The 14,157-nt window shown below is 38.1% G+C and overlaps 1 protein-coding gene across 3 annotated transcripts in view; it reads left to right on the top strand.

The window, feature by feature from the left end:
* Positions 1 to 14,157, top strand: part of WWC3 (WWC family member 3) — a 105,431-nt gene that overhangs the window by 40,950 nt on the left and 50,324 nt on the right. For all 3 annotated transcript variants that reach the window (XM_061366467.1, XM_061366466.1, XM_061366465.1), the window contains exons 2-5: positions 50 to 159; positions 4,909 to 5,112; positions 8,172 to 8,248; positions 10,547 to 10,626. In XM_061366467.1, coding sequence (XP_061222451.1) covers positions 50 to 159; positions 4,909 to 5,112; positions 8,172 to 8,248; positions 10,547 to 10,626 — 471 coding nt within the window. The remainder of the gene's footprint in view (positions 1 to 49; positions 160 to 4,908; positions 5,113 to 8,171; positions 8,249 to 10,546; positions 10,627 to 14,157) is intronic.

Here is a 14,157-nt window from a genome sequence, read left to right as displayed (position 1 = left end):
GTAAACTCTGTACCTTTTGTATTTATTTGTGTTATTTTTATTTTTACAGGATTACAAAGCCATTGACATTTGCTGACTGTGTCGGTGATGAGCTTCCTTTAGGATGGGAAACTGTTTACGATCAACAGATTGGAGTTTATTATATGGACCACATAAATCGTAAGTAGATGTATGATTATTTTGAGGAATCCTAGCAAGCTGATCTTTACTGATGGCACTAACTCTGTTTCTAATACCATTTATGCAGCTCATGCTATAGCAAGAAAATGTATGCAAGTAATTTCTTGCAGTATGTTTTCTCATCTTTGAAATGGGGGCATAATCCTTCCGTTTGTAATCAATTTTACAACCTATGATTGAGTTACAGTGTACCTAACTTCTTTCATTTTATCATACTGTGGAGTATCAGTAATATTGTTGCTTTTTGTCCTCTGTCAAGAAGATTTTAATGCTATACCCTTGTATTTCCTATTTTTTCACTCATCCATGTTTCACTCTTCAGTGTTGAAAACCAAAATACATTCTGAGAGAAAAGTGCTGATTTTTAATTAGGAGTACCATGAAATACAGTAATCTCATAGTCTCTTAAGCAATGTATATTTTATGCTTTGATACAGTACAAAGTGCTCTTGAAACAACAATAGATGTCCTTTTTGGAAACTAAGAGGGAGAAATTTCCAACATTTTCCCTTTTGGACTATTGCTGAGCTTTGTATCACCGTTGTCTGGCACATTTGCCAGTTCCACTTAGAAAAAAATGCCTTATCTTTACAGCTTTGTACTACTGCTGCTGTTACTGTTGTGCTGCTATCATTCTTATCACCAATGAGTGGATGCTTTCAATATTGTGGGAGTTGGCAGACAGCAGGGAAGGAGAAAAGAAAAAAGTAGTTATATGGGCTATCACAGTAGTGGTAAATAGTATAATCTGCAGAAACAACCTCAATACTATCTACTTGAAATCAGGTCAGTTAAAAAGTAAAAGTGAAGAAATAGCTTTTGGCTTCCTGCCATCATTGGAATTCCTTGTGTATTGTGGTTTCACCCCTGACAGAATAGCAGATGTTCCCATAATATTGTTTGAGCCACATCGGTACTTTATTTGTTGTGAAATTAACAAAGATCATAAATGAAATAATAAACTTTAAAGAACTAACTATTAATGCACTGATCACAGGGATAGACAGCTGAGACAGTTGAAAGGCAATAAATACAGACTGTTAGCTAATTCTTACAGTAACTCTGTTTAAAAGAAGTAGTAGCTTAGTGATTGCTGTTTAAACTGGCATGGTAATTTTGGTTAACGTTGAGGCTTAATAAAAAGTGAAGTTCACATCAGAGCGCTTGTACCAACATACGTACATGTGTATGAATGTACATAGTAAAAAACCCAAAACCCGACAACTCCCCAAACAGAAAAACCTAAATGAGGATATTGGCAGTTCTTTTTCTTGAACTTTGAAAAAGGCATTAGGATTCCCTATAGATAAGAGAACAGAGCATGAAATCCCATCACAATGCTGTAACTAGAAAAGCTACTGAAACATCCTTCCTGATAGGCATCTTTGATAGGAATGGCAATCAGCATCGTGTACAAATGAAATCACTCACTTTTGCTTTTCAGACTTTGTTATTAGCTGCTTTACTGCAGACATCAAGTTAGAACTTACGGAAAGGATATTAATCATTTTAGGCATGTCAGATCTGGCTGGCTTTTTTTTTTTTTTTCTATGCAGTTGAGAGTAAAAACTGTAGAAGATTGTCTTTTGCAGGGAGAGCTGAATTTCCAAATGCTCAGTAGGAAGGCACAAAAAGAGAAGATTAATATAAATGGGTCTGGGAAGGCAAAGGTAATTGTATTAGGAATTAAATAAAGGTAATATATGAACAGAGGTATAGAAATTTCGTAGGGCCAGTGCTGAACTGAGTGAAAGGAATCATTCTGCAATTAACAAGTTGCAAAATTTGTCTCTTTCATGATAACTAATTACTCGCAGCCCACAGATATTATCCTAAATGGTAATTCAGCCGTCACAGCAAAATGGGTTTGTCACCCTTAGGCTAATACAGTACTTGCATATACAAGCAAGTTTTACATTCAGAGGGAAGACACAGTTGGTACTATAGCCAGGTAATCATTATTCAAAAATGAGTACAGTAATAGGTCCAATTTTAAACTGTGGACAATAAAGGTACCAATCAAGACTGCGTTAACCTCCTTTGTAGAATTAAGAGCTAATGAGTAGATAACCATGTGTATCATGAGGTGGCGTCAGGCAAGTGGTAGGTATGGGTTAGGGACTGAAAAAAAATGTTTTTCTGAAATGAGTCCTTTGTATTCTGAACTATTACTACAATACTTGGAATGGCAACTTCCATGTGAAAACATTCAGACTGCCTTTTGTGGCTGACCGGATTAAATGCTTCATACGGCCTTGGAGTTCTGTGTTAACTGACAAAGCAGAAGTGCTTTCTTTCAAGAAACGCTGAGAAAAAACGCAAGGGATAATTCAAAGCGAGTCTTTTCTAAAGTTAGGCTTACTAGGAACGTCTCATGCTTTGTGCACCATCTCAAGCTTTTTGCCCTTGCACCTTTTAAAAGAAAACATTAATACATCTGATTTTTCCAAGCCTCTCGCTATGCTTGTTTACCCAGAAAGTAATAAAAAGCTTTCTAAGCAATAACTTTCCATTTATATTGAAAACCCCCAGGAACAGAGGAATCTTCTGTAAATCTCAGTGGTGCTTCCAACCCTGATCTCCATCTTGTTCTGCAAATTCAGTACTTTGTTGACACCCTTACTAAGCTGCTCTTGGCTCTTGTCCAGCCATTGCTTAAAAACCTTGGCGGCTGCTGACCGCAGAATTCCTTTCCCTCCTCCTCAGAATCTTGGGAGCCTTTGAAGTCTCCTTTAACCAGTTGGGCATTCCCCAGTGAGGAAATAATATATTCTCTGCATTTGTTTGGGGCTGTTCTGAATTGTTGTATTTATTTTTATTTTTTTTTAAATTAGTGATAAATTAAGGAACTGAATTTTGTCATACAACATAGCTTTAGTTTTGTTGGTACATGGCAAACTTGTGTGGAAATCCAGGGCAAAGTGAAGCCTCTGTACTTTATAAATCAGAAAAGAGCGTCACTACTGTACTGAAGAAGTTTTGTGCCTCAGAAGAATGCTTCTAGCTCTTGAGTAGCTTCTGAAATAATTTCGTAGGAGACACTGTGCCCTGTAGTACAGGTCTTTAGAAGCTTAGTGTGTGATACATAACGTGTCTGTTGAGATTAGAACTGTTAATTTCCTGTTCAAAAAGAGACGCTTCCTGGGTTCTAACTCTTCTGACTCATAAATATTTATTAATCTCTGCATAGTTTCCATAGGGGATTAGCAGTTTTAGGAATATTAAATTTATACAAATTTCAGGAATGCTTATGGACAGATGAGATAGCATTGCAAATTATCACGTTCTCAGTCAAGGATGGGCGGCAGTGTGAATTCTTTCTTCTGCTTGCTCTGCAAGCAGGGGAGGATTTAAAAGATTGGAGCAAGCCACAGCACATCCTGTCCTGGGCTGCAGAGGTAGTCTGGGGGCACTGGAGCCAGAAAGTGCTGCTGGGAATCAAGGGTTATGGGGATATACTGGGGAGATATGGGGATATGGGGAAAAATTGCAGAACTGTAGGCACGATCTTTGTACCTTTAAAATGTGAGAAGCTGTGGGGAGATAAAAGTTACAGCTGTTGAGAGACAAGGTTATTAGGAACCTAATAGACAGATCTGTAAGCACCGTTCACAGATGAACTTTGTTTTTGTTATGTACATTTCAGATGGCTCTCAAATGGTAGAGCTGTTAGCATGACCTTGACAGTAGGGTGACACTAATGTGTTGCTCTCAGTCTTTTACAGTTTCCTGTATCATCACTGATGACAATATACTGAATCATGTTCACAAGATTAATCCAAAACGTAACTAGCTCTCATATCTTGTGAGAAGCAAAGTTTGGGAAGATTACTTAACCTCCGGACTGTGCTGCAGGTTCTGCCACTACTTTGAACATTGACATTACATCTGCAGCAACTTCTTACCAATAGAGCCTCAATCAGCAGAAATTAGCATTGACTTAAATATGAAACTTTACATGGACATCCTTACGTAAAATATTTGCTAGCTTGAGCAGCACCGCAAAAATGAACTGATACTTTTTTTAGTATATTAATGCATGTGTCCTCCTTAAAAGTCTTTGCAGCTGCAAGGGAATTGCTGTATGGTTATAACTCTGAAGATCTGTATATATGGGAAAGATTTTGTACTGGAAACCTGTTTTTGATTTGTGTTTGAATGCAGGCTGTTCTAAACCCTGGAGGGAGAGAGCATCAGAGTGCTATTTCTTAAGACAAAAAAGAAGCAGTTGAAATGTTTTTGTGGATTTGAGATTAAAATACTAATTTCTGTTGAATTACATTATTCTTAATTACACAGGTGTAGTCACTGACCCTTCAGGATGTTATACTTGTGAAGTTGTATGTAGTATCTTAAGGTTGTTACAACCATTTGTAGAGTTATGAGTTAAGCATTGAGATACGTTTCACGCTCCTACATGGTTCTGGGTTTTTGGGTTGCTTTTAGAATTTTCAAGTTGGCTATGAGGGACAGTAAGAGTCAAAACACTGTTTTTGTTGGGTTTGCACTAGTTTGTAAGGAAAATAATAACATTTAAATGTCTTTTATATTTGAAAGGGATTTTCCTGTTCTTCCACTCTGCATCCTTCCTTTTTATTGTCCAGGCTGGAGTGATTTTGAGCACTGTAGTGTTAGGTATGCTAGTTGTGAGCAGGCTTTAACCAAATAATTTATACTTTGTGGTATGCAGCATCTTACTTTTTTTTTTTTAAATGCTTTTCTCCTTAGAGCTCACACAAATTGAGGACCCAAGGGAGCAATGGAGGAGGGAGCAGGAACGCATGCTAAAGGAATACTTAATTGTTGCCCAGGAGGCACTCAATGCCAAGAAGGAGATTTACCAAATAAAGCAGCAGCGTTTTGAGCTGGCCCAAGAAGAATATCAACAATTGCACAAAATGTGTGAAGATGACAGCCGTTCTTATGCCAGCTGTGAGTTTGCTAGCCTTTTCTTGATTTGTCCACCTGCCTTGTACAACATGTGGTGTAAGAAAGCATGTGAAGTGTTCCTGTCACTCGGTTCTCCTCTGAATGAGGATCCTGACTACAAAAGTGAGGTGCTGTCCTTTGTTATTCAGCGAATTCCATTTCCTGTTAGATCTATTAGAATATGCTTTTTTTATCAACATTAAACAGGAGTATATCCCAGCTGCTATCTCTAGCCGTCGCAGAGCCAGGTGTAATAATGATTCACATAAGGCAGCAAAGACAGGACTGATTGTTGCTTGTCAGTCACGTACTTGCCCTCCTAAATTGATAGATTATTCCACTCTGACAAGGGGAGGGCACCATCATCTTAGGGGAAGCCCTCTGTGGATCCGTGGTTGATTTATTGACTATAAAGAGTTAGGGCCAAGGTGTTGTGGTCAAGAGTACCTCTGCCACAAAGTAGGAAGCAGTGTTTCATTAATGCACCTCATTCTTGACTCTCAGCCTGTGATTCTAGTGCTGGTGGTGTAGGTTATAGAGCCCTGATTTTCTGCCCTTTTCATTCTTCAGATATCTCTGGTAGCTTGAAAGTAGATGATAGACTTTTACTAAAATCTGAAGTTGTTGCACTGCTGTCATGGCTGTTGGCTGGTGAAAGAGGAAAAGGTGTCTTTGCTGAAAAGTCAAAACAATTAGTTCGAAGTGTATCAAATGGATATACCCATCAGCCATGTGGAAGTGTAGTGTTTCACTGCTCTGGTGGATTTTCAGTGGTCATCGTGTGTACAGCAATTGTTTAACTGAAGGCTTTGCTGATAAATGCCAAGTTCTTCATAAATATGGGAAACTCTCCTCAGCCCTTTCTGAAAATGTTCAAGAAACCTGACTGTGGAGAGGGGGATTAAAGCAGGCATCTGAGTAGAAATGCTTAGCTACTGATCCAGTGGTATTTATGAATCCAAGGTATGCCAGAATTCTGAATAAAAGATGTTTTCTAGGGCTGAGGTGTCCCAGATGGTCTTGACCAAGTGTTCCTTTACTCTTGAACTGGGCTTGTTGCACCTTTTTGTTTAGTTTTAAATACAAGAATTGTGTGATTTCATTTTGTGACATAACTGAACAGTTGTGACTAGTCTTATTACTCCCTGTTAACGTTCAAGTTTCTTAAGAGTTATTAAGAAAGATACATTTTTTTCCTTACTCAGAAAGTAATTTTAAAAAAGAAAGTCTTGTTTAAACAAAGTGTTTAACTACTGGTTAAGGAGTTGGAATAAGATAAAAGGTAATGTGATAATTTTATTTCTGCGGATTATAAAATCTGAATACACATGTATTTGAGTACTTTTGTAGGAGCTTGGGCTTTTGGTATTTTGAAAATTTGCAATCGTTCTGTGGGACATTTTGTTAAATTACTTCAGGTGAACATACAGAGAGAAACTGTTGATGGTAATACACTAAAAAACTATAACCTGTTTCTCATATTTTTAAACTCTTGAAAAAACAAGTTGCTTGATACAGCAACAGAATATGACTGAAAAAATGGAGGTTCTCTGTAGCATGTATGCAAATGCTATGTCATTTGACTTCTAGGTTTCCCAGTCCTCTGATTCTTTTTTTTTAGGTATTGCTGTGGAATTGATAATGAGATACTGTAAAATGGCTTAAAACTTTCACTTGTTTTGAGGTGACAATAATACTTTAATTTTTTACAGATGTGTTAATATATTTTATGTTGGTTTAAGGTGTGTTAATATATTTTATGTTGGTTTAAGGTCATATGCATCTGTTGTGAGAAAATGGTATGGGCTGATTAGTCAGATGAGCTATTAAAATCCCTTTGGGGATTAATCATGCTGTCAACTCAAGATTCCCCAAAGCTTCTCCACTTATTTTCTTAATTCAACTTCACTTCACTCTGCAATGCTTGCTTCTCTAATTTATTGTACAGAAATCCTAGGCTCCTAATTCAAGTGCAATTAGATGGGCAGAATTAGGTGCTCATATTGCTGATTCTCCTGCCTCCACCACTAGTTGTTTCAGTTTGTTGAGTGAGAAGAACTAAAACTTAACAAATTTCATTTTGCTTGTGGTTGCTGCCATTGAGTCAGTGTTGTCTGCTCATAAGTGGGAGGTGGCGTGAGCTCAGCGATCGTGGGTTGGCAGGGAGGTGCCAGTGCAGCAGTTTTGTGACTCAGTTGTGATCAGCACTGTTTAAAAAATCCAGAGAAAACCCTGGATTTAGAGAATTAGTCCAGGCATGACTACACATTTTGGCAAGTTCCTGCATGCTTGACATGACCTTGGCGTTGCTGTAATCTTTGGAGAGTCAAAAGGTTCAGTGCAACACAGATACGGTTTCAAAGCAACAGCCTTGAGCTCTGCAAAGGGATGGTAGGTCTAACAGCACACCACCATTCCTTCACGTAACAGGCATTTTTCAGTAGGCCTGTGCTGCTGGGAATGGCTCACTCAATAAATCATGGTTGGTCTTGCCCAGTCTATTCTGTAGGACCTTTACTTCATCTGTCTATGCTTCAGCTTGTAATGTCACAGTTTGAAATCATTGCCTAACTCTAGATGTGCAGTGTTAAGAGCTCACTTGCTAGAGGTTGATCTGTATTGTAGGGTCCCTGTGTCCTTCCTTTAGGAGGCAGCTTCTCCCTGTAGCTGATTGAATTTTGTTCTGACAATTGGTTTTGTGTTTTTTTTACTTCAGTCCCTATCATACTGTTAATTCAACATACATAGGAAACAATTAGCAATTGTTAACGTTACACAAATTGCTTGCATCGGTAAATCCTGCCATGGAAGCCAGTTGCTTTTAGGCAGTATACAGTGCTGCTATATAAGATTTTTGTTATTCAGAACAACAAAAAAATATAACTGAGGCGCACCAAATGTAATTCTTCAGTGGTACTTTAAGCGCAGAGGGTTATTTTAAAACCTAGTGACTTGTGACACAAACAATGAATGCAGTGGCCTATTAAATAGTGACACATCTTAACATTTGTATTAAAGAAGTAATAAAAAATAATGTAAAATGGTGTTTTCTATCTGTTTAGCATTCTCTGGATTTTCAACTAATACCAAGTATGACCCATATCAGATCAAAGCAGAAATAGCCAGCCGTCGTGACAGGGTGAGTAATTTTTTTCATTTTGTAGAAATACGAATTGGGCATGGGGAATGTAGGGGTCTGTGTTTTTCTTTACCCTATCATTTACACTGGGTGTACATTTTTAGAATAGAATACTGTAAAACTGCTTTCCTGCTCTGCCCTGCTGTTCTGTCAAAACAAATCTTTATTTACTGCATTTCAGTAACTTGCAAAGTAATGCTTTTTCCATGTTAAAAGCATAAAGATTTTTGTCACAGATGTCAGAGGCAAGCTCAGCTAGGCTTTCAGAACTGACACAGCTAGTAAATGCTCTGTAGCTGAATTCTTCCTTGATTAAGTGCAGTTCAAGCCCACTGCCTTCATAGTTTCCCATTTTACCCTTTTTCCATGGGCTTCTATGGATGTCACTGAATTCTGGCCGACTGCTCACAGTTTGGTAGACATGTTGGCCAGATAGAGAACATTTTAGGTGATTTGGCCAGGGCTCCTCTATGAGGGGAGTGCAAGTAATCTGATGATGACAGGCAGTAGTGATAGGCAGTTCTGTAATAAGAATGCTCCTTTTTTAAAAAAAATGCTAGAATCATGCTTTTGGTACTGTCTTGGCTGAATAGTTTTCTTGAATTTTTCCCATGCTGCTTTAGCAAAGAAGTCTGCATGTTAGTGTCAAGCAAATTGATAGAACAGTTCTAAAAAGCAGTTTATAATATCAAATTCTAGAACCTATTTCCAAATGGTATGTTTCTTTTTATTAACGGATAAAATGGGATTTAGCACGCCAAGCACTTGGCTCACAAAATAAATAAAAACCACTTATCTTTGCAGGGTAGTGTTCCATTTTTGTTGTAGTGACCACTTTTCACATGAGTGCCTCTGAAAGTAAATCCTGTTCACCACCCTTCAAAGGCATTTATTCTATCTGCGTATGTTTACTACATGCTGACTAGTGTTTGGTTGTTTTACATACTCTAGATGCCAGCATACTCTAAATGAGAAAACAAACCTTATTTATATAAGTAGTATTTAAAGAAACAAACAAAATCTTTACTTAAACGGTTATTTCTCTTTTCCTGAATTTTAAAACAAAACAATCTTCTAAATGCATAGGATAACTTGTTCAGTTGAATGTGTGCATGGGCATTGAGTTGCTTCAGGTAATAGAATAAAACATGCACTGAAAAGTGTTTGTGTGTGTGATACTAGCGATGTATTTTTTCATTTTACTTTTGGTGAGTGTTGAAAGAGCTGGTGAGGTTTTAGGAGCATTTTGAGGTCTGGTGCCATGCCCGTCACACTTGGGATAGAGCTGACAATATGAATTTATGCCTGGATATGGATGGATTTTATTTTTTTTACTCCTTTTTTTTTAATAATGGTTTTGTCCTTTATTGACATACATGTAAAAATCAAGAGCACTCTGGATTAATTTTAGAAAAGGTACCAAGTTTGATCATTTGAGAAGACAGAGCTTTTTTCCTTCCACGCCTGCCTTTATTTGGGCTCTCAGTTCAGTCTCATGCCTTACTAGCACACACTGAAAACACCTTCATTCCACCCATTTGTTTGTAGTCTTTTTCATCCTCCTCCCCCCATTGCTCTCAGTTATGTATATAAGTTTTGGAGGGCAAGAAGCTACTTCTTTGCAGATCATTCCTAGTGCTGATAGCAGTCTTCTAAGTCTGCCCAATCTACTTAGGCAATTGTTTTCATAAACCCATAAAATTATGTTTTGGAGACATCTCTGCTTTGTCACTTTTGATTTATGCTCACTGTTTGGATTGAAGTAATTGGCAGGGAGATTGAGTGGGGTGGACAATATGAAAATAATGTAGAAAATCAGGCAGCCATTTCTGGGAGAGAGGCCAGTTTTGTTGCCAGTGATTTTTGTTTTCCCAGATAGAAAAATTAACAGCATTGTCTGTTCAGGGCTTTTTTACGTTGGCTAAAGAGTTGAAGACAGTTGAGAGGTGCCTGACAGCTATGGGGGGAAAAGAGAAACTATATGGTTTGAAACTTGCTGGTTGTTGGCATAGGCTATTGGAGAAAGGAAACAAAGAAAATAGATGAGGAAACTGATACTTTGCAGACTGAATGTTGTGACCGCTGTTTGATTGGGTCTTATGATATTATGAACAGAAGACTTAAGACTTATGAACAGATAGTCTTTTGTTATTTTAATGCAAATTTTAAAGCAAAAAGGAGAACTTAGATTATCACTTCCAATTTTTTTTAAGTAACCTGATATTTTGTATTTGAAAAATATTTTTTTTATTATGAATGTTTCTGTTACATTTTATTACTTTATTTTGTTATCTTTAGCTTTCTAGGCTAAAACGAGAATTGGCACAGATGAAGCAGGAGCTGCAATATAAGGAAAAAGGAGTGGAAACTCTGCAAGAGTAAGTTAAGAGTTTGTGGGAGGATCTTTTTTTCCTTTGTTCACCTTGGAATAATTTTTTAGAAAAGTATTGTCAAAAAAAAAAACCCACCCCAAAATGGTTGAAACCTCTTAATTGCTTTGATTCAGAGTTTTTGCTGTGATAAAGTGATGCAGGGGGAGAACCGTGTGAAATGCTGAAAGGAGGGTTGGAGAGAAGTAGTTGGAGACCTTACAGATCCACATGCAAAACCAGTCTTTATAGCCCCTTTTCTGTGACTGTTCCTGAAGATGCTGAGGTGGAATTAGATTTAAAAAATATTCTCCAAATGTTTTTTTGAGATACGTACAGCCTGAAGCACCATACAGCAGAGCAGTTTTCCTGTGAACAGTACCAAGGCTTTCTGGCTGGGCACAAATATTCCTCAGGGTAGCCTGTGCACCCCAACACTGCTTCTTCCTTTTATATGATGGTCAAGTTGTCTCATTTCTGCACAGTGTAGGTGATTTGTGTGTACTGTAAATCTGATGGTCTGTGAGACATTTAATTTTTTTATTGCATCAGTGCATGTAAATGGGAGTCCTTGTGTCCTCCCTGTGAGGAAAGGCAGCTCTGGGCAATTTGCCATTGCTCCCAGGGCTTTTAGGCAGCCCATGCTCTGTTTCTTCCGTGTTCAGTGGTGGCAAAAGTTGTGAACTGTTGTGGTGACCCTCTCCTTGCCACTTTTCCTGCAGACCATCAGATGGGAACTGAGTGACTTCCATCTGTGCACTGCTTAGTCACCTACACACGTAGCAAGTATGCGGGATGCCCAGTGGGATAGGGAGAGAGGTTGCCAGGCCATGGAAAAGATGGCAGGTAAACACAGGTTGTTGTGACTTCCAGATCTGTTCAACATGGCTAGGGGCTAGACCGTGTGTTGAACAGCTCGTGGATTTGCCTTGGACATGTGGCCGTGCATTTAGAAATCTTGGCCTTTTTTCCAGCATGTATGTGAATGGACTGCTTAATGCAGACGCTTCCTGAAAACATTGGAACTGTTGCATGTCTAATGTATTTTGCAGCGTTAAGTACAGTATCCGTTGAAAAATTCTGAAGCTTTGGTTTTATTGTGTTGGTGCTACAAAGCATGGACGCACGCTTTTGCTTCAGTAATTTTGGCAAAGTTCCAGGGATCCTGGAGAAATTAGGTTACTTACTTTCCAACTTTCAATTTTATTTGGTATAATGTTAACAAAATGGTATAAAGGGAGACACTCAGATTTTGCTTTTAAAGAAGGGTGAGTAGTGCATGTACTTCATATCCTTTGGTGGGTTGGTTTGTTTGGTTTTTTTTTAAGCTTACAAGGTTCTTCTGATTTATAATGCATTTTAAAAGATTCAGTGAAGTATACTTGTTCACCTAAAATCCTTCATATATTGGCAGATACAATGTAATCATTTTCAGGCATAAATATGTTTTTATTGACTTCCTGAAGTCTTTACAGCTAGTTGGTGGAGTTGTTAATGTATGATATTAGCTGAAAATTAGTAAAACAGAGCACTCAGTATATTTCATCAATAACTATATTAAGTAATCTAAGTGTAGTTGAGATTTTAGGATGGAGGCCCACATATGTAAGCAGTAACAGAACAAAGCATTTCAGTCTTAAGATTCTTAATCATATTTTCTTTAAGTGAGTAAGAATTGTCTTCCCTTTTCTACTTTCTGTATTTGGTTTCCTTCTGGGTTATTGGGTTATTTTAAGGGAATAGGTTCAGTTGTTTTATAAAAGGACTAACCACTTGAACAGGATTATTGAAGTATTTGAAGGCCATTTGAAACTCAAGATTGTTTTAATTAATCTAATTCATTTAAGATAGTCCAACAAAGTAGTGCAACTTTTTGAAAAGTGAAGTCTGGAAATGATTAAGAATACAAATGTTAGTCTTGGCTTTTAGCCTAAGTGAAGTTGCTCGTACTCCAGGATGGGTGTATAGGAGAGACATTCAAGAGAAGAATTAGTTAAAAGCATATCTGATTAGTCAGTGGTCATTCTAATAATTTAGTTTAAAAGTTCCAGCATGACAACTCAGAGCTCTGATGCTGCTCATTGCTGCTGTTACTATGGTCATTTTCTGTCCCATTGGTGTACTAGGCCATTTGTTGTTGCTGGCTGACGCTGGGGAGAACATTTTGCTGGTGTGTTACCTGGCATTGCAGTGAATTTCTGTCAGTGTTTCTGCCTTCGAAGTCAAGCACAGTGACTTTGCTTGAAGCAGAGGCTGGTGGATTTGTTTGCTTTTTATGTTTTCAAGTAATTTTTTAATTGCCCTTCTGATGAGATCCATGATTTCTTTGGAACAGTTTGCCACTTTGCAGAGTACTCACACTAACAAGTGAAGAGCGAAGTTTTTGTAGCCTCTTTGTGTACACAGGGTACAAATTGGACTGAAAGCCTAACTGTGCTCTAGGTTGTCCCTGAGTGATCTCTCTCCTGCCCCTTGTATTTGTGAGGAGAGACGGATCACTCAAGTAAGTACAAAAGCTGAAGTACTTTCTTCTACGTATCCACAAAGTAAGTATATTGTCTGAAAAGAAACAGCTTCTGCTTTAAAACAAAAATGCTGATATCCCCCCAACCCGCTTCTTTTATTTTTCTTTTCCAAGTTTCTTGCATCTTAGACATTTCCCCCTTTTCTTACCTTTTCTAAATTTTTGGTCAGCATAACTTTTCTTGCTTCTTGTGCTAGGTCAAATCTTCAGTTACTGCCAGACTGAGAATAGTATGCATCCTATTCGGCTTTTTTTTTAAAAGCCAGGTTCTTAACTTTTATTTCAAGTATAAGCCAAGAACAGCATTAGGAGCTGTCACACTTTGGGCTTTCCATTGGGTTGAATGCTTGCTTTTAAAGTGTGACTAGCATGGGTCATGAGCAGGTATCAGAACCTGCTGCCGAATGACTCTGTGTGCAACCTGCTGGCTCTAGCTCTCAGAGAAGAGACAAATTTTATGTGAAGGGTAGTTAGGTTGCTCAGTATTTTCATCATTTTATGTTACTGTCTGATTCAGATGCCTTCATTAAATGTAAATCACTTGCATTGACATTTTCTGCATACAGTGTCCGCCTTGGACTGTATTTTGTTTTCTGTTCTTTTTAATTTTAGTCAAATGACTTAAGCCATCCTTGATGAGAATTAAAAAAACAAACCGAAACAAAACAACAAAACAACTAGGGAAAAGGGGGTGGGGGGGTGTGAGAGGATTGAGGTTTTTTTAAATACCTCTACAACTCCCGTACAATCAGAATTTCAAACTTTGTAGTGCTGCAGCTTTTTATTAGGACTGTGTTTTCTACAGTTTCATCCAAATTTGGCAATGTTGTGATAAGCCTTCAGACATCGCAGTCTGCTGTTGCCCAATGGAGACTTTCTAGAGCTCATCGTTTAAAGCCTGCAAAGATTCCACCCTGTGTGACGGTGTTTCTCAGCCTCCACAGGCGCCTTTTCCCCGAGGTGCGGCTGATCCTGTTGCAGTCCAGTTCAGGATTAAAGATGAGCCTTTCCTGGAA

Source organism: Neopsephotus bourkii, unplaced genomic scaffold (assembly GCF_033783945.1).
Source record: "Neopsephotus bourkii isolate Nb327-2 ecotype Australia unplaced genomic scaffold, CSIRO-AGI_Nbou_v1 NB_1346, whole genome shotgun sequence".
Taxonomy (NCBI): domain Eukaryota; kingdom Metazoa; phylum Chordata; class Aves; order Psittaciformes; family Psittacidae; genus Neopsephotus; species Neopsephotus bourkii.
Note: the sequence above shows the minus strand (reverse complement) of the source record. Positions and strands in the feature narration are given on the sequence as shown.